Source organism: Pterocles gutturalis, unplaced genomic scaffold, assembly GCF_000699245.1.
Source record: "Pterocles gutturalis isolate BGI_N339 unplaced genomic scaffold, ASM69924v1 scaffold32878, whole genome shotgun sequence".
NCBI lineage: Eukaryota > Metazoa > Chordata > Aves > Pterocliformes > Pteroclidae > Pterocles > Pterocles gutturalis.
The window spans coordinates 1,391-22,586 of NW_010121511.1; the positions used below are offsets into that span (position 1 = coordinate 1,391).

The 21,196-nt window shown below is 36.7% G+C and overlaps 1 protein-coding gene across 1 annotated transcript in view; it reads right to left on the reverse strand.

Moving 5' to 3' along the window:
• Positions 1-1,371: 1,371 nt before the first annotated feature.
• MPHOSPH9 (M-phase phosphoprotein 9) overlaps positions 1,372-21,196 on the reverse strand; it is a 20,054-nt gene continuing 229 nt past the window's right edge. The window contains 20 exon segments of the mRNA XM_010077273.1: positions 1,372-1,783; positions 2,442-2,510; positions 3,052-3,263; positions 4,092-4,195; positions 5,022-5,142; positions 5,435-5,599; positions 6,386-6,561; positions 7,012-7,149; positions 8,713-8,814; positions 9,657-9,721; positions 10,094-10,141; positions 10,998-11,213; positions 11,964-12,051; positions 13,111-13,269; positions 14,216-14,652; positions 15,448-15,573; positions 15,994-16,100; positions 17,433-17,523; positions 19,510-19,633; positions 21,146-21,196. The exon segment at positions 21,146-21,196 is cut by the window's right edge and continues 14 nt beyond it. Coding sequence (XP_010075575.1) covers positions 1,682-1,783; positions 2,442-2,510; positions 3,052-3,263; positions 4,092-4,195; positions 5,022-5,142; positions 5,435-5,599; positions 6,386-6,561; positions 7,012-7,149; positions 8,713-8,814; positions 9,657-9,721; positions 10,094-10,141; positions 10,998-11,213; positions 11,964-12,051; positions 13,111-13,269; positions 14,216-14,652; positions 15,448-15,573; positions 15,994-16,100; positions 17,433-17,523; positions 19,510-19,633; positions 21,146-21,196 — 2,701 coding nt within the window. The 3' untranslated portion in view covers positions 1,372-1,681.

Below are 21,196 nucleotides of genomic sequence, written 5' to 3' on the forward strand. Positions count from 1 at the left end.
ACTGATTTACCTACTTGTTTTAATACCTGTCAGGAAAATTCTGTTTGTTTTTGCTGTTAACGCTGATGAAAGAAAACAAGACCATTAATGGACCCACATGAAATTTTCTAGTGATGGATTCCTTGGAAAAAATCCTGCTGGCTGAATGTTACTTTTGAGACACTTTTAAATTTTATCTGTTAATAACTTAAAATGGTGGGAAAAAAATTCTTCAGCTAAATAGAGCTGCACAATGAAGTCAAGATTCTTTTTTCCTCCCTCCACCCCTTTTGAGTACAAATTACAAGAAAGAATATGAAATACTATCAAAATTGTCCATCTATTTGTGTAGCCCAGGAACCCGTTTGAGCGAGTTATCCCCAAGCACTCAGAGCCAATCTCTACATTTTCGAGTAAAGGGGAAAATGAGTAACTAACAGCCTTGACTTCCTCCCAACTCTGATCTCATATTAAAAGAACCCCCGGGGCAGAAGTAGCTGCACAAAATACATTTTTTTTTTTTTAAAGACTCTGCATGGGTAGGATGGTTCTTTATCAAATATCTTAAAACACAGCACTCTAATTTTAGAATCAGGCCTTCACAAGCTTCCTTTAGGACAGCTATTCTGGCCTTATAATCACATCATTGGTGGCTAAACATCTTGAACAAGGACAGAATTTGAAACGCACAATGTGATTAAAACCTACATTATCACTGATGTAATATCCCAGAACCTATTATTGTTCTTGGACAGGAGGAACAAATCTAATTAAACATTTATTTAATATTAAAATACAAATGAAAATATCAATGTTGGACAGTCATTCAGCAATATGGCAACTAGCAAATAATGTCTTTTTCACCAAGAAAAATGCATGTATGTTCACAAACACAGCCTGGATTTGATCTGGAAATGTACGCGACCAGAACACTGGCAGGGCACAAACCCAGTCTGGTGCATTAAAACGGTAACTGGTTATGTAGCTACAGTCCTGGAGTGTCAGCTGGAGTCGAGTTGCTCACTGGAGGCAGGATGGCAGCTGTCAGTCTCATGAATCCCGGAACTTGCAGTATCAAAACACCACTCACTGCAACTGTTGGGAGACATCAAATCCTTCAGAGCAAAACACAACAGCCAGCAAAACACACACCAGTTTGCAGCCAGACAGCCATAATGGAAGTATTGCTCACAGTTTTGTCACAATGAAAAACATCCATGTCCTAAGGTTTAAATTAAAAGGATTTACCATACAACAATAGTTAGCTTTAACACAGGTAACTACGTTGCTTTTTGTATTAAAGTTCAAAATTTCCTATTGGCTACTATTTACATCATACCATAAATATTTATAAAATGGTGAGGAAAACAAAGTGCAAAAGGATAACGCTATCATTTTCTGAAAACAAGCTGCCTTTCAGTTTCTTATTATAAATTGAATATCACTATTTAAAAATAATTAATATTTCTAAAAATATTACAATACAGGGTAAACATTTCTTTCTCAAGTGTAACAAAAATATGTTTAAAATATAGGTGGCTGTTTGAAGTACAAAATATTGCTGTTTGGAAAGGGTAACATGGCTGTAAAACTACTATTGAGAGTTTATAAAAATACAAAACCATTTGCATTTACTGAGTGCATTAATTACACATTAGTGCAACAACAAAAAAAAAGCGTATTTGCATTCAAGAGAGAATTTTCAAAGATTTGCAGAGGTACGTAAAACATGAAATCTTTTCAGCGTCATGCGTATTGACCCTAAATCTCTATTAATCCTTTCCAAGCGATCTTCCAGGGCTTCCTAAAAGAAACAGTTAAAGAAAAGAAAGAAAAAGATTTAATAACATACAACAAAATCCAATAATCTTTTTAAAACGAAGAAACTACTATTATTCCTATATTCCACTGGTATCCTTTTTGACTCATTACTAGCATTCTGCTAGCACCCAAAATCTAGAGCCAGACTTTTTGGTTTATTTTTATGTATGTATGTGTATGTATGTGTATTTGTGAGTTGCTGGCTTTTTTGAAAACTGTTTCAGGTATTTTGGTTTTTTCCATGTGACTTATGAAGCTCCATGAGATAAACTGGACAAGGTTTCGGACATGCTGATAACCAGGGAGACACATTCAGGGAACAGCTGACCGCTGTAGTGAGCGGCAGTACTGATTTATTGGATTATCCAGACTTACACCTTTTACACAGCAAGTCAGAGTGTGTTTATAATTAACTTGCAGTAACTTCCCAATTATCTTCTAATGCAGTGAAGTCTAAAGAATCAAGAACATCTTTCACACAGATTCAAAATTCAGCCATATCCAGGAACAGTTCTCAGTGGTACGGAAAAATTCCCATAGTAATTGCGCTTATGATATAGCAGAACATCCATCTACACTATATATTCTCTAACTATGGAAGAGCAACTTAAGAGAACAGTCATATGTAGAAGCTTTTTCACCTGATTTAATCTTGCTTGCAAGGTCATTCTTCCACCAGAACAAGGTATTCGACTCAGTGCAGCCTCAATCTAATAACAGAAAATACTTCAGCTGTAAATTCTGGTTTCAAGAGTCAATATAAGCCTTCCTAACTCACCTTACAACACAAGAGGTGAGGGGCATGGATTACAGATACATGCCAAATCTTGTTCTTAAACACTAACTTAAAGTACCAAAATACTGTGCCACACAAAACTGACACAAAAGTTAGCGTTCATAAGCAGAGCCTCTCAAGGATTATTCTGAACAGAGAACTCCCACTTGCCAGAATAACCTTCCTTGTCAGAAAGGCTGATTTAAAGCCCTGTCCGTTAAGGAAGAAAGTAACTTCATTCCAACCCTTCCGCTCACGCTGTGTTTATGGTAAAGTGACCCTCCTTTAATGAAGTCAGGGACAGAAAAGGACAGAGTACGGGAAGCGGAGCAGGGAATGACAGTGTAATTCCCAGGGTAAGATGAGAAACTGCGCGTGAATTTCAGCCACGCATCGCACAGGTATACAGCTACATCCTTCACCTCTCACACAACAATTATGTTTCGTCATAACTTTAGAATAAAAATAATCTTTGCCTGTTGCTTTTCTTGAGTCAGCTCATCAAAAAGCCTCTCTGTTTCGGCCAGAGTCGTAATCCTTGCTGCGTACTTGAAGTCTCCCTCACAAGGCGATAGTGCTGGCTCACAGTTTTGTGCTACGCTCCTCTCGTCCCAAGCTGACGCCTTCTTCATTCCAGTATTGACGGATTCAGCACGAGGGCTGTGTCTGACACCTGAATGCTGCCTTCCTATCAGCAAGAGAGGGGTCTTTTATTTGTTTTGTAGTTGTCTGTGAAATTGTTACACAGGACAGAAAAGGAATCTAATAAAAAGAGAAGCAGCGTGATCTTGGAGGTATATAAACTGACAATAGTAACTAGGCAAAGCCTCACTTCACTTGCCTTAAGCAAACTTCCCAGAAGAATGCAAAACATTTGTATAGGTCATCTTTCAAGTGATCTTTATAACACAGAATATTTTTTGGTTAACAAACAGGTTATTGTCCTGTGCTAATTAGTAATTACTTTTACTGGTACAACATTTCCAAATATCACCAAGTAGACTAGTTGTCATGAAAACACTAGTCTAAATAAATGCATTAATAAAAACAAAAGCAGAACATTGTGGTAAGAATTACAAAAATGAGAAAAGATTTGGTTCAATCAATCATTTAAAAAAAACAATCTGAAACAACTGTCTTTATTATAGGTACTCTGCTATCTGTAATGCAGTGTTTAGCAATAGAATTTTATTAGTATGACTGAGGATGTGCATCTTAATATAGACCCTACTAAGATATGTGCTGTATAACTGAGTTAAGCACAGGAAAACATATTGCCCTTCTTTCTCAATTTAATTATTTTTGTTGTTCCACTGTGTTTATGCACACGCACATATATAAAAATAAAATACTGCATGAATGGTATCTCTCTGTCTGCAGGGATAAGACAAGATGTGGAGGATTTTTAAAAGTTGGACTTCAGAAAGTAAAGTGTCAGCTTTCTATTTGAGCAGCTGTTACCAATGTGGAACAAATTATAGTAAAAAAAAAATTTTCCCCCACTTTGACAGATTACCTTCTGCATCATCCAGTGAGTGAAACTGGAGCCTTTTTCTTGGATTATTGTGCTGTAAAGTAGATGTAGGACCAGGTTCCAGGTCATCTAGAAGTATATCAAATCTACAGAACAGGAAGCACACAACAATTACTTGCTACAAATTATTTAACAACCAACATAATATTTTCTACTTTTTCACCTTTTGGCTAAATAAACAAATAGTTTATAAAACAATTCTATCCCATAGGCATTGTGGATCTTTTGATTATTGCTAATAGTACCATACCCCAATATACTCCTATTTGCACCCACCAAAATACCTCATTCATGTGCCATTTTTTCAGAAGCAGGCCAAGCTCTCAGTCTTGAACACACTGAGCTCCCATGTTGTCATCCTCAAGAACCATCAAAGTGGTTCTACACCTTTCTTCTTCCTCCTGCACACATCCTACACTTTGATCTTGCAGCTAAGTGTGTTCTCTGAAACTCTACAAGCCTTGCCAAGCAAAGATCTCCATAGAAACCACAGTATCTAGTACAGTTGGCAGAAAGTTAAGTTCATCTATCATCAACATGCTTGTAAGTGCCACGCCAGGCAGGCAGATACTACTTTCCGGTTTTATTTACATTTCCTGATAAGCAGCAGGTGGATCTGGACCTACTCCATAGAACAATTCGTCTGTAACTTGTCACTGATCAATGTTGCGTCAACAGTAAACCCAACATCTGATCGTGGTGAACGCTCATCTTTCTCACCTTGATGAAGTCATTCTCGATTTTTCTTGCCAGATTTTAAAAAGTAAAACTTAGCTTTATATTCATAAATCTTCACATGATGCATTTTCTAGGTCTTTTAATGAACAAGAAATAGCAGGAACAGCATTAAGCCTGCAAAAACACACTGCTGCTATAATGATCAGAACACTACTGTGTTCATAAAACTCTTACCTTGTCACTGTGTTCTCATTTTTGCTAATCAGATGGCTCAATCCAGGAGAAAGGTTTTCTTTTGGAGATCGTTTTGGGCTGTATGTCACAGACACTGGTGCCAACATTATCTCTCTTTTCGCTACAAAAGACAAAGTATGTTTAACTACCTAAAACTTCTCCCACCGCAGCATCTCTCACTCATGTGATCAGATGCTTACATCTTAAAAGAATGCTTTTCAAAGCTGTCTACATATTTATTTAAATTATATGAAAAGTGCATCACAATGTAGAAAAATGAAAATAAACTTAGAACTCTCATGTTATCTGTGATTGTAGATAAGCTTTTTTTTTCCAACTATCTGTTAGAATAATGCAGAAATCCTGCTTTTATTTTACTTTCTTCTAGAGCAGCCTTTCATATTTGTACGTACTTGGAGTATTTGATCTCCTGTTTGAAGGAGGAAGGGACGATGACCTCTGGCCAGAAGGGGAGCTGTACCGTTTCGGTCTGTATTGGTCTCTACCTTTCTCTGGGGATCGGTTAGGAACTAAAGAAGTTTCAACAAACCCAACAGTCTGGCGTCGATTTGATGTTTCTAATTAAAAGGAAAAAGTTATTACATTAATCAATCCTTTTCAATACAAGAACTCAAGCATTCCCCTGTACTCAGCTTTTACTGTACAGAGACTGCACTTAGTTTGCCTCACGGCAACGTATTTGTGCTGCTTTGTTCAAGTCTTGCTTCCTGCCCACCGCATTCATCAAACAGATCGTTTAACTCATGAAAAAGGAAGCTTTGCAGTGCGTGTGGGAGACATGACGCTAAATAACACTGATTTAATAAAGAAACAGTGGAAAGCAGGACAAAAGCATCTTTGGGGACAGCGTGCTGGAGTACCTGCCTGTACCAAGAATATAAGCATTCAAGAAAGACTCAGTGCTTTCTAATTACAAAGCTTCCTAAATCAATGTTAGAACAGCTCAGCGCAGTCCTATAGTACGCATGCCAGCTTTCTTAATAACATTCTGAGACAACACCACGAGGACAAAATTAAAATGGATGTACAGCCAGCCAGAGCTTTGTTAGAACTTCATTAACCGTTTATAAATACTGAGATATTCTTAGAAAAAGGACATTAACTACTCCCTAGCTTGAGACCTAACAGCAACCTTTGCATTCCCTCTATTTTAAACAAGTCACTTAGCTATATATAATTTTGAATTTTTTTAGGAAAACTCCAGACATTTGCACACTAAAATTGTTTTTAATCCATCACTCAAGCCTGATGGACTTTAATGCTGAGAATAACAAAACCAAAAGACGAGCAAACAAAGAAAAGCCAGTAAAGACAAGTTCAGGAATACAGAAATAAAAATTTACTAGCTGATGGGTCTTCTTTTTCTGTTTGTGTACCCCAATCTTTAAATGCTTTTCTTTCTTCAAGGTCTTTAAAGGCTTTTATAATTGGTGCTTCCGACATCTCATTTTCTTTATTTTCTATCGTGTTTGTTGAAGAGTCATCTTGTGAGGAGTCTTTTTCAGGAGGAGAATGGTGCCTTAAATAATGTGAGGCAGTGGAGATAAAAAAAGGATTAAGTTTTTTTTACTTTATTTCATATATCCAAATACTATCTGAATAAACAAAAACATGGAGAAATTTAGTTTGAGGTTTACAGTTGTCAAGCCAAGATTTTTAAGTGTGCTTTTTAATTTCAGCCAAGAACCTCAGAGGACTGTGTTACAGCCAATTCAGGAATCTAAAGTTGAACAATATGTCAAGGAAGGTACTGAAGGCTGCTGCTGCTTGTTTAGTACCAGGTTAGTGAAGGAAGAAGGTTGGTTTGTTTTTAAGGAATTGTATAGCATCTACAACATTGAGAAATCTGTTTAGAATTCTGTTTATCAAGGCAATATCTAGAAACATGAATCTAGGCAATTCTGGATAAAACTGCTTTTAGAAGTGTTCAACTTTACATCACAGTGGAGACTGAAGGAAACCAACTCACCTGGAACAAATATAGGTTTCCTCTAATCTGTTATCTTTGGGGCTTCCCTGGACTTCCAAAGGCTGGCCAGTGAAGATGGAATACTCCGCTCCTGGTATCAACCACTTTCGCCTGCTGACATCAGGAGTTGCCAACTTGCTGTGGGAACACAAAACTTCAAAAATTATGAAAGCCTTTGGAGTTTTTTTTTCTTCTTTTTACTTAAAGAAAAAATGAAGATTAAAAAAATCTAGCTGTTTAGTTAAACAGAAATAATAACAAATGAACAATAGACTTGTAAATGTCATAGAGAAAATAACTGCTTTTTAAAACATGCTTGTAAAGTAAAAATATTTAAAAATCATATGTTGAGGTTTCAGTCTAAATTACACAATATGCTCAGAATGCACAACTCCAGACAAATCTTCTTGTAATTTAATGCTGCTTACTCAGACTGTGGTTTGGGTAACAAGTAGTTCTCAACTAATTAAACAAAAATATTTTGGTGTAGATTACTCCAATAGTTCAGAGCATCTGACCCCAGCTTTCCTTTTGATACTATTTATTAGAAAAATAAAAACCAAAAAACACAAACAAGAAGGAGTCACCGTGGATGACTTAAAAGTGATAAATAGTAACCAATAATCATCAACAAGTATATTATTATCTTGAAATAACAAAAGAAAAAAGTGATTTTTATGCACAGGAAAATAGATAATGAGGAAAAAGGGGTTCGTGTTTACACAAGCTATGAACCCTAGCTACTGTTCCGTAAATCTATCCTGCTGTGCATTCAATCAGAATGAGGCTTTCTTTAAGCCCTCGAGATCAGTTAGGGACAGATTAACTTCCAAATCCATATGGGCTCTTACATCCTCCTCCCTGATGAACATGATCTGCCATGTTCAGGTCTTCCTTTTTCCTGTTCATTGTTGAGGGACCACATTCATAAATATTAAAATAGCTCTAAACAGAAATCTGTCCCTGTAATATATTAATACATAAATTACTTGCATCTTCAAAATAATAAAAAAAAAAATCAGATCTCCCCAAAATACGACTGTTCAATAGATACAAACGCACACCCACAAAACACATTATCATTCTGTGCTTCACAGCATCAGTGCTGAACTGCAAGAGACACCAAAGAAGCCAGAACTGAGTAACAAAAAACAAAGAGGGACAAAGTTTTTCAGGTCTTTAAAACATATATATATTAAAAAAAAGAAACACCACACAGAACACAGGCCAACTTTAATTTCCTTAACATAAATTCCCAATTCAAACTAGTGTACACATTCCAATTGAACTCCCACTCCACTCTCAAGATACCTGCACAAACTATATTTAGAAACACAAAAAGCAGTAATCAGTCTTTCAAATCAATGACAAAGATACAAAGAAAACCTCCAATGTCTAATTGGACTATTAGATTTTATTTTCCAAGATTTTTGTTGAGCATGGGAACCCCTGTTCAGCTTGAGACCGATCAAACACTCATGTGGTAAGAGTAGAGACAGTCTGCCAAGTCACACATACATTATCCAAAGTATTTGTTTGGTTTTAATAATTTCTTGGCGTATGAAGTCTCTGGATTACGTCACATATTTAACCCAGTTTAGCCTATGGACTGACAGAATCTTGATCCATTTTTAGCCAAAGCATGTTAAAAAGTATTATGAAACCCATGGCCTGTTTCGCATTGTTGGAATATTCACTTACTTGGCACAAGAGGTTCTCAAGTGACTTTCGGTTATATGGCGAAGTTTCAGCATATTTTCATGTTCTACCTGCTTAAGCTGAGCTTCAAGTTTTGAAATTGTCCTAACGTGGAAGTAGCAAACATGCATTATAAGATGATTTAAATGACATAAAGATACATCATATTTCTTAGAGTTTACTCATTTTATTCAGATATCCTGGGTGAAGCAGAAGAACAAGAGCAACTGCTACATTTTTATCTATATAAATACATATATAAATACGTATTTGAATTCTAAGTTAAATAAGTTAGGTAACCTAGCTGGAAAGACAGGAGCAGGAGATATTGCTGTGGCGCAAAGCATTAACCTCAGAGGGGCTGGGGAAAACAAAACAAGAACACTTTTCCTCCTTGAAATTATGTACTTATACAAAGGTCTCTGTGACTCTGGATGTAATGAGTGGCTCCTTCTCCTGTGTGTCACTCAAGTAACTGCACCCTCTGCATGACGGACATCCACAGGAGATATTATTCCTGCTCTATACACAGAACACCTTTCTGTCCTTTATTCATGCCTAGGAGCCACAATCTTGAACAGCAAGCTCCTGTCAGCATCCTTGCTCCCAAAAACCAGAACAGAGCCTGGTTAGGTGGAGATGGGAGCTTCTGAGACCACTGAAGCAGTAAAAGCTTGAGCAGGGGACTGGCTGGGCTAGCAGAGTGACCACCATCAGAAAGGAAGCCATTAGTTACATCCCACTGGAAGAGGTTGCGATTGAGGAAGTAGAAAAAACACATATCCTAAAATAACAAGATTTTTACAATGTGCACAAAGTAACACAAAGCAACATGAAATGCTTCAAAAGACATAAACTTGCAAGATCTACAGCCCATAATCTAAGTGTTTAGGCCACAGCCTATACTTCATATTGTTAAAATAGTAATAAGAGAGCTTCACATTTACCTTTTCAAATCAGCAATTTCCATGTTTGCATCAAGCAATTTGTTTTCAGTCACATTTAATGTATCCTATAAGAACACAAGGAAAAAAGTAAAAAGCCTAGAAACTACAGAAGTGTATTAAAAGAAAAACGAGTAACTCTACATCAGTCTTGAAAACAACACCTCTATACACTTTCCTATTTGAAAGGGAGATCCATTAAGTTTCTTTGGCTTTGACTTTGCGGTATTTTTACTATGACTGGAAAATGATACATTCCAAACTCCCTCCTCTTCCCTTTCCAGGGCTCTGAAGAAGTATTAAGAAGCTATCAGTTAAAATAAATATGGATCTTTCCATTTGATCTTTTTCGAAATACCCACGTTAACTCAGCTAATTCTATGGCACATTATCATATATTTTGCATGTTTGGGTTTTTTAATTAACTAGTGTGTACTTACCTTTACTCTTTCATGTTCTTTTCCAAGGGACTCGTATTCTCCTAAAAGCTACAACAACACAACAAAAAAAGAACACACAAACCCACGCTGAATTATAGATAATTAACAGTTTTGTTGACTGCTGTAAAATCATCTAAACTGCTTGTCTTAACATATGCACTACAGGGGATACAGAGTGTACTTTAATAGCATTTGTTAAGTTCTAGAATCTTCTAATTGGAACTAAAGTTTTAGACAGGACAAGAGGAGACAGAGCTACTTACACAATGTATTTCTAATTTGCAAATTATTTATCTCTAAAGAAACTGAAGGAGTTGAATGAACCGGTAAAATTCCTCACTGACTTTAAAGCTGACTTTGTATTTTGCAATTTTGATTGTAAAAAAGGAGCTAAAGCATGAAGTAGCTTTCCAGCTAATACACATTTTGCCAATCCATTGAAACATTCCATAAAGCTATTACTGAAAAATCAGAGGAATGATTCCTTTGATTCAGTCTAAAATCACACACAAAATTAACAGTTTTAGCAAGCTGTGATGACTTATGAAAGAAATTCAGTCCATTCCCACTAAGCTTGAGAGGAAAAAATAACTTGTTTCAAAATAATTTCCTATAACACCTCTGAAAATAAAATGAACTAATAGCTCATAAAGTAATAAAATACCTGAGATGGACTATGACAGGTGTTGTCACATCAGGTGCACACATGCTGCATTAAATATCTGTTTTTAACTATCTGTTAGATCCATAGTGTCACCTAACACCTAGCCTACTAAACAGCTGAATAACTTCTGTTCTTAGATGTGCATTAAAACTTCACAATGGCAAACTTTGAGTAAGGACCTGCTGTGTCCGTAACATGCCATCCAACTGTAAAAACACCATTGCCCATTTTACTACTTACGTTTTGAAACATTTTATTTTCTTCCTTTAGCTTTGTATTTTTATTATCAGATAACTTGTAAGCCTTTTCAAATGCTTCCTCTAGATCTTTAAGCCTCGATTTCAGTCTACTGATGGTGTTATCCTTCTCTTTATTATTTGTGCGCATTTCTTCAATACTTTCTTGCAAAACTTTGGAATTATTACTGGCTGTGTAAAAGCGTTCTCTCCAATCTGCCTGTAGGACAAAAAACCTTCATTATAAAGCTTACCTAGAAGATTTTTTGTCTCAGTACAAAGCATAATCTAAAGTAATCTAAACAGAAAACAAGGGTACATCTGTACATGAACTCAACAAGACTTGGCCTCATTTCTGTGACATATAAAGAATGAAAATGAAGAATATCTATTTTATAGGACTTAAATAATCTAGAAGTTATCGGCATCTACTCCCAGCTGATTGTCTTGTTTCCCAGCACAGAAAAATGTCTAAAAAAGGTGGAATGAATCAAGTCTCTCCAGGTGTCTAACTTTCATGACAGTGTCGTGTTCTTTGTCCAATAAATGCAGTCAGGAGCAAAATGGTTTGTCCTAGCAAGAAAGACTGCATAAATACACTTAGAGAATATTTTGCCCCAGTGCAGATGAGATTGGCTTCTATCACAGCTCTAATAAGAAATCAAAGATAAAGTAATTAAAACAAAATAAATTAAAAACAAAAATATCACAATATTTCACTCAACTTCGTTTGATCTCTGCTAACCTGCAAAGGTTGTTCATAAGCAGAAGTGATGACAATTGAAGTAAGGAGTCTTAAGAAACTCAGCTAGGAAAGTCACTGGCGCAACATATTGGCTGATGTCAGATGTTAAGGAGAAAGATTGAAAATAAAAATAGATATGGAAACACTGATCAGCTTAATAATGAGCAAGTGCATTCTCTTACAGTCTTAGCTAAAAAGCAACTTGACTTAAGAATGTGTACTTACCACTTGCTTTTCTAGCACATTATTCTTATTTTCGAGGGTTTTTATGCGAGCACTTGCTTCATTCAGAGCCGCATCTAATTGGTCACACCTATTTAGAACACACAGATTACAAAAATCTCTTGAAATCCTAAAATAATGTCTACATTTTATAGCATTCTTTCCTTCCTTAAGTGTCCCCAGGAATTTTGGTGCCCAGTCTGTGACCTCCTCCCATAGTCTTTGGCACTGCAGTGAGCACTACAAACTGGGAACACGTGCAGAGACCACAAGCTGGCTCAGGGCATGAGAGCTGCCGAAGCAAAAGCAGCTGAGATGCACCAGAGCAGAGTTCCACTTCAGCTAATTGATGATGCTGTGTGATAATTAATGACTGAAATCATACTGCAAGCTCCTTTAAGTCAATAAATGAATGCTCAGAAGTCACTTTTAATAGCTGGAATACGCTAGTGCTGGAAGATAAGTACAAGAGAGTCCCAGCTGCCCACACACTTTTTCAATTATTCTGAAGGGCATTAATTTTGTAAAGTATTTTAGCTGTCTAAATTTACAATATGTATTTTGACTGGTAATGATAATATAAAAATCACATTGAACTTCTATATATAGCAGACATTCAAGCTATATCTAATGCAACACATAGGTGAGGCTCAGACTCCAGTAGTAATATCTGGTCAAAGAGCACTGACTGGCCAACTGGCTTTATAAAGCTCCATCGAGTTCAAGACTGGTCCTATACCATCTGGAGTTTTGACATGAAAGGTAAAGAGGGGTGATGTTCACCAGCATGACAGGTGAGCACTATCTTACAACACAGATACTTCCATTACAAATTGCTTATGGCTACCTCAGCCTGCCAGCCAGACAGGCAAAATTTACACTGGGTTCAGCAAAAATCAGGTCAAACAAGATCCCTGGTCTAAACATCGCACTCGCTGCCTAACAATAATTTTAAACTGATCTTTAACAGCTGCATTAAATAACGCAAAATTTATATTCAATAGGAAAATATTAGTATCATACATGCATTAAATCTTCAGAATTGAAGAGGGACAAACTTTTCAAGATATGCTAAACAAGTATCCTCAGTTTTTAAAGTGGAAAGACTGCCACGTAACAGAGGAAAAGAACAAGTAACGACAAACAGTACCTGTCAGCAAGATTTTGATTGATTTTCTTCAAATCTTCAGATGAAGCAGTTTTCTGGCTTGCCTCTAGCTGCTGTTTTAAGCTATGTATCTCAGACTCGTAGTACGCTCGCAGATCAGCTATGTGTCGAGCATGTTTTTCCCTCAAGTTCTGCCTAATCCTATTTTCAAAATTAAGAACAAAAAAAACCATCCAGCTATCCACGTGACCATGCATTGCTGTGTTCATACACACATAATGAACTCTGCAGGTAAATCTCTCTTACAGAACTTGGTTGCATTCACATGAAAGCAAAGAAAGCTCCATCATCTAAGGCAGTGCTGTGAGACACCTGAGGCTTGAATAGAAGTCTTTGTATTAATAACAATAGATACAAATAATATACAAATACAATAGAAAGCTTTACTCTCTTCTCTCCCTTGATATGCGCCAGAAACTATGCATGCACAATTAAAACAGAAAAACCCAAACACTTAAACTGTCTTGAAGCCACGACCCCTACAAAAGCCCTCACCCATAGAATACATGCCACGTCTGCTTGTCCGTGTGAAATCATGAGAGCTTCAGTAGCAAATGGAGGATATTTATTTTTCCTAAGAACAGTAATTCCGTGCTTCTCCCACCATTTGGCTCTAAAGAGGAAAACATAACCCTCACAGAACTTTGATACTCTCTGCCTAAATTAACTCCTTCATAGAGTCTATGAAGATGTATTTTTATTTTAACATATTAAAAAAAAAAAAAAAAAAAAAGCGAAGCATTAAAACGTAAGAGAATTGTTTTGCTTTCCAGCTAGGGCTTTGACATCCAAAGAAGACAGAGAACAAACATTGTGCCTTAGATTAAGTAGTATGGTCTAAAGAAGATTAAGTAGTACGGTCTAAAGAAAGACAATTTTAAGAATTGGAAAATTACTGGTCTATTTATACGCCACCTGTATTCAGGGGAGAAAAAGAAAAAAAAGGGAAAAAAAAAGCAGCAATGACCAGCTATGTTCTAAACAAACAGTACTCATATTTTGTTCATTTTACTAGTATTGTTGAGTTCCACTTCTTTCATGAAAGTACCAACTCTACATCTTTTAAAAAAGAAAAAAATTTACTTACTTTGACATTATCACAGGATCTTCAGCAGATGTCACTGGAAGACTATATTCTGGGAAACTGCTGTCAGCACACTGAGTAATAGAAGATGGAGTTAGAGTCCGTGTTTCTTCCTCCTCAGTGTTGACTAAATTATCGTTATTAGCATCCCTATATGCTATTGGAAAGGGACAGCTGGTCTTGTTTTCATTTTGGAATGGGTGATTTCTCCAGAGGTCCAAATGCACAGCTCTGCTGCTGGCAGGATATTTTGGAGAATCATCTAACTGAGATGAATTACTTGTCTGTGAAAAAGAGTCTGTGTCACAATGACTTGAAAATCCGGGCTCCGCCATAGAGTCTGGAGAAAAAGGAGTCGGCTCTTCAGGAATATTGAAAAAGCAGTGTCCTGGGTTCTGCTGACCTGGTTTCATATGCAGGGTTGGGTCCAACGTCAAGATCTAGGAAATAAGTTATGATGCTAAAAAAATTGTGATTTAACTTGTTCTCGTAAATGGAGTTTATCTAAAGACATTTAATCCATACAATATATTGCAAGAATTACACTGGATATTACTACAATCATCTCGTAGCAACAATCAAGCTGAAGGGACCTGTAAGTTTAGATGATGATACATATTTCCAGTGTCTGCAACTTTTAAGTTTCCATGAAGAATAAGAGACACATCCAACATCTGCAGCTGTCTAGAAAACCTTTGAAATTTCAGTTATGTAAACAGAAGGACTATGATGTCTGCTTGTAGGTTGAAACAATAACTTTGTACAGTTACAAAAATCACTTAATGGATTATAGAGACAAGATAGTCACAGAGCAGCCATCATTACCAGATTTTGTACAAGACTGAAAGCTGTATAAAGAAACAGATATGATAAAGAATATTTCCACAACCTGTGCCTCTTCTGTTTCACAGGTGAGATTAACTTGTTTTATGGGAAGTACTAAGAAAACCCTGTTTCCGTGACTGCAGTTCCATGTGCATTTCATCAGCAGCAGCCGCAGCATAAGTGGATTCATCCCTGCGCCACCCTCGAGGTTGTGCTGCGAGGGTGCTTGTTTACCCAGGGTATTCTTAGGGGTTCTTTTCAGCCAGATCCCTTCCCTACCTGGTTCATCACACACTGCACAAATTGCTGTTCCTGTGTAACACTGGAGGTGGCAGCAGGGGCCAATTAATGTGAAAGCAGTCTGTAACCCATCCTATCTTCAAACTGAGACATGAAGAAATTAATGTTACCTCTGGTGGGTGACTTGACTGGGAAGAAGGCATAAAACTGTGGTCTGGCGGCTGCTTGTTCTCCCTTTGTCTTCTATGATAAATATCCTTCAATGATGACAGCTTCACTTCATCCACAGAAGACAACTTCAACAGGAAAAACTGCTACATTAGTTTATCTGAACACAATCCTCCTATTCCCAAGACGGATAAACAAGTTGTGGGGTGGACTTAGCTAATAAATGAGTTCAGAACAGAAAGCGACTTTATTTGATGCACCTGATTTTAAAAAGAGTCTTTAATGAGGCAAATATACCTTCAATATACTAGTCTCTTTTCATCTCCTACACACACAATTTATTTTAAATTACAAAAGAAGGTCAATAAATTCCAAGTGACTTTAGTGGGGGTAAACGAATAATGAGGGAACAGAATATGAGAGATTGAGCTAACAGAAGAGTTCTCACAGAAAAGTTAGCTTCTGGAGGGCTGATTCTTTCCATCGTAGAAAAAAGCAAAGATGACAAGCAACTATATGACAACTTTTAAAACATGTACAAAGTTTACCTGATCTGGTGATACTTTTGTGGAAAAAATATCAGCGAACTCACTTCTGAAATTCTCTGGTAAAGAGTGATACATCTCCTTTTCATCCAATTTCCAGTATGAAAGTCCTGATAAAAAGAAATGATGAAAGAAAAACAATTTACAAATTTCAAGCTCATGGGTATAGAAGAGGAATCCCAAAAATCCATTAGTAAGATGTTACTTTGTCAGCTAACAAGAATGCTGTATTAATTACATACATCTATTGCTTAAGAATCTCACTAAAGCATTTGTTACCAGAAGTTATAAAAAACTCAATGCAAAGCACAAGCAACACAATCAGTATTACATCACATAGCATCAGTGACAAAAGCTATAAATCAGTGAAAACGTATAGGTTTGCTCTTTGGTGTTCAAGGAACAAATCCTCATTTACCACAAACTTTTATATTTCTACTGATTCCAGTATAGCACCTCAAACTTGTATTACCCAAGGAATAATCCTAGACAGCCACTTGAGATTAGAAACTCTTTGGTTTGGCACTCAACAGCACTCTACAGCATGCAAAAAGACAGACTACCAGGACTAAGAGGGACAGCACAAGAGGAACAGATACAGTCTCAATCCCACTTCAATTTCTCCTATGTGTCCCTCTCTCAATGGGCTGTGAAGAAGCAAGAAACATACACAGTTTGTAGGGCTGCACCTCTGTGCCCCTGATTGTTACTGAAATGAATCCACCCTGTTGCGATCAAAATATGTGAATTAGTTCTTTGGCTTTCACAACAACAAAAAAGCCAAAACAAAAACATCCCCACAAAAAAAAAAAAAACCCAAACCAAACAAAAAATCCCCAAACACACACACACCACCAACAACCAAACACCCAAACCCACAGAAAAACACCACCAACCACCCCTCACGCAGACCCCCAAAACAACAAAAGCAAAACCATACCAAAACACAAAAAAGGACACCATCCCCCCCAACTTAAAGAATCACCACATTACACACTGCATTATTTTCCTCTTGTCTATTCACACAATTACTGAGTCATGCCCTTGGCTCACAGGAATTCTGCCTCTATCACCCTGCACCCCTGTGACTACTAGACCAACGATGCTAATATTTGAAAGATCATTTGATCCTCCACCATGATTTTAATAGTAATTACATTATGAAACAGTTTTAAACATAAAGCTCAGCTCCAAAACATTGAGAGATTTGAAGAAAGAAAAAATGCTGCCTGTCCTACATCTGGCAGCAGCAACACACAGGAGCTACCATCAGTTTGAAATGCAAGAGCAGGAAAAGCAGAATTATGTTATATCAAAGTTTAACAAGCTTGTTGGTGTTCAAGCCCTCCTCACATCCTCCAAACTATTGGAGGTGCATTCTAGTGTGAAAAAACTAAGAATTCAAAAGAAAATGAAATTTAAGTAAAATAAATTAACTATACCTGAAGCTTCAGATGCTAAGGAACTTGGACTTTCATTCGGTTGACTGAGGTAAAAAGTGTAAGGTGGCAAAGCAGCACCAGTAAGGTTTCTCTAAAATTAGAAAGGAAATACAAATTGATAAGGAAAATCGCAAGGCAAGGAAAAAAAAAGTCAAGGGTATAATCTTTTAAAAATTGCATGTGAATATTAGTCTTTTTAAGCAAAGAGATTAAATTTAATTACACAGGATGATCCCAAACCGTACAATTTATATTCAGGGCAATCACAGCCAAAACAGGAACTCAGCTAAGGCACATAATTAAGAGATACTGATATTTTATAACTCACGTGCCTGTCCACTTGTGGAGCATTTTTGAGACTGCTACAAAAATACATATTTTGGACAGTCATCTAAACTTTCTTGTTCTTGCTCCTTACGAGGTGCAAGTATATAGAGATATGCCTTACCAATCAAGTGTTACTCCTTCCTCAGCCTAAAATTGGAATTTTCTTATACTCAGCTGCTATGACTCCACCTACCACAAATCTGAAACACTATCTGTTATCTCAGATAGACAAGATACTGCAGACCCTTCTTCTCATCACTCCAAACTTTCTAAGCAACATCCCCAGCTAATTATAGAAACAACTCTGAAAAGGATGAAACTAACACATGGAAAAAGAAATTCATGGAATTTAAGATTTGCTACAACTCTCTTCTTCCTTAATCAAAGGAAGTAGTGCCCTTGATATCACACAGTGATAAAAAGAGCAACTGAGTAAGGGCAGCTAGGTCTAAAACAGTCATCTCACACGGCTCTTTTCTACTGTACTTAGGGCTTTTTATTCCATTTCAGCAGCTCAATAGTCATGCTCTTGGGAAATTTATACAGCTCATACAACTGAGGACTAAAACAGGATAGTAACCATCGAGTTAACCAAAGTAAGAAAAATAAAAATAAAACTAAAGCTTTTCAAGTTTTTGCATGAAGTACCATCTCACCTCAAGGCTATTTTGTCCCTCTTAATGTTTTTTTTTAGGTATTCTCCTTTGCCTAAGGAGGAAGAAAGGAAAATGAAGGGGTATCAACCAAATTCTTACAAAGAAATAGAAAGATAAAGGTATTTTCAAAAGCTGAGAGAGAAAAGCCACAATTCACAGCACATAAATTTGACTCCTGGTTTGAAATAAGTAACATCTTGTTTCCACTGCCAACAGAAGACTGGAGAGAGCAAGACTAAACAGCTACTCTTGCCCTTTCTGGGTCCCCCTCAAAGTGACCACAGGAAAGAAAACAGACCCTGCCTTGAATCAAGGGATTCCTATTTGCTAGTTCTCTTATTCTCTTGTAGGTGGAGTCATTCACAGAGTTTCAGGAATTATTTTCTTAAAAATAGCATAAGGAGAGAGGTTAGTGACAATTAACATACTGAGAGTAATTGTGAGGGTTGGTTACTTTTAGTAACTAGTGCTGTAACTGGAGTAGCCAAATCATAGTCATACACTGGCATGAAAGAATGTATTATTCTTACACAAACAACACCAGAAAAACAAACAAACAAACAAACATGTTTGGATTTTAGCACAAGAGACTGCTAAAAACACTAAAAAAAGCCCAAAGCAAACTAACCCAAAAAATTCCTGCAACTTAAAAATCACCATCTGGAAGAATGCTATCTGTCCTGAACAAAGTGGCTCCACACAGACAGAGGTCTGGGTACTAGAAGAGACATTACCAGCTGAAATCAAAGACCCTTCCAAAAATTATAGGGCACAATAAATTACCATGACCTGAAGCTTCAATTGAGAATGTGACTATCATCTCTACAAGGAAAGAACACATGCCACTTAGGTAAATTAAGACAAAAATTAGGCAAGGAATAAAATAAGCCAAAATAGATACGTAAGTATAGAATAATCCAAGAAGTAAACTCTGTCCACATGAACTTTAAACTTACACATGGGAGCACCCCTACTCAAATGCTTAAAGCTAGGTATGAAAGCACATGCTGAATCAGAACATACTGTAATACTGAAAAAAATACCAGTGACAAGACTATAATCAGAAAAACATCATAAAATATAGAGAGACTTACCTTCTCAAGTGGTAATTTCTTTGCTTGCTCATTTTCTTGCATAGAGTTCACACATGCTTCTTCGGCATTTATTCTTTTTGGTTGGTTTTGTTTCAACTTTTGTGCCCATGACGTTAAAGATTTACTATACGGTAAGAAACACACACATTTACTGTAAGTACACGTGCCCTTTTCAGTAGTGACATTAAATCAGTTTCTTCTTCAAGGGGCAACATGGGCACTAGAACTCCACTGCCTTTGCCCATTTTTTGAGAAACAATATGAAGTAATGAATGCTGAAATGTTTCAAGGCTCTTTTTTTAAAAAAAGTAAAACATAACAACAACCCACAAACAAATAATCATTGAAAGGAAGGTGCTAATCAACGGTACCCATAATCAAAATGGCTTGCCTACTGAAAAAAAAAAAAAATCAAACCAAATAGCTCCATATTTTAGCCAGGCAACTATTTTAGAATCATAGAACATACAGTGGGAAGAATTTTAAAAGGTTGCAACCAAAAATTAAAAAAAACCCCACACACAACAAAACCAGTTTGAGTTAACTGAACTATTCCACTTTTATATGAACCCCTTCTTCCTTCAAACTGAGTTCATAAGACAAACCAGAAAGCAATTTCAAAGAAAAAAAATAATATTTTTTAATAAAAAGGACAAATAAAAAAAACCATACATGAATTATTTAAAAAGTTGTCTTAGAAAGGTTTTTCAAACTGAAAAACACTCTTGAATTGAGCTTCTCCAGCTTCAAGCTCCTTGGCAGTCCATGAATTGCAGCTCTCCCCTTCACGGAACTGTGCAACATGAATAATAAATAAATCCCACCAGAAGGAAGAGAACATACATACCAACAGGGTTACGATCCACCCTATATGCTGAGATAAAAACCAAATCCTCTAAAAAAAGCTGTTTCTGTGTTTTATTACATACTAACAAAATGCAAGTTCATTTTCCAAAGTTTTTATCTGTGCAAACTACTATCAGGGACTCCCAGGCAACATGCTGCCCACACAACCTCTGATACTGCTCGTGAGCACGTGAAGCCAGTGTCGTCACAGCCCAGTCTGACAGGGAAAGGACATCGGTACATTCTGTGCAGCTAGAGCAGTGCTTGGCCAGCATTATTGCCAAATTAGCTAGCCAACTTTTCAAAAAATCTTAGTAGATCCACCCACCACCTACTGAATAGAGCAAACCAAAGAACCAACCGAAAAAAAAGAGAAAAACCCAAACATGTGTGGCTGTTGTCTGATATGATTTATTACCGCAATGCATGCATATAAGGTAGCAAAAAACAATGGTTGAGCTCAACAGCAAAATAAAATTGGTAATCAGCACCTAAAATTCTGGTGCACAGATAAACACTATATGCAAACTGTATCTTAGCTCATATTTGCAGAAGAAAGTAAATTTTCACCTTTTTCCCCAACGTCTCTACAACAGAAAAACACTACAGATGCAAATATGCATCACGCAGAAACATTAGGCAAACAAATAACTATCTACCCAGCAGCATCGTGTTCTTCACAATCAAGAGGTTCCATTCCATTCTTAACACGTTTCCAGACACCAACAGCTGTTTACTGAACAAGGACTGTTTTCAGTAAATTAACATATGTGGAAAGTTTATCACTTACCTGGGCTTTTTTCCACATTGAGCTTCATCAACTTTACATTCAAATTCAGCA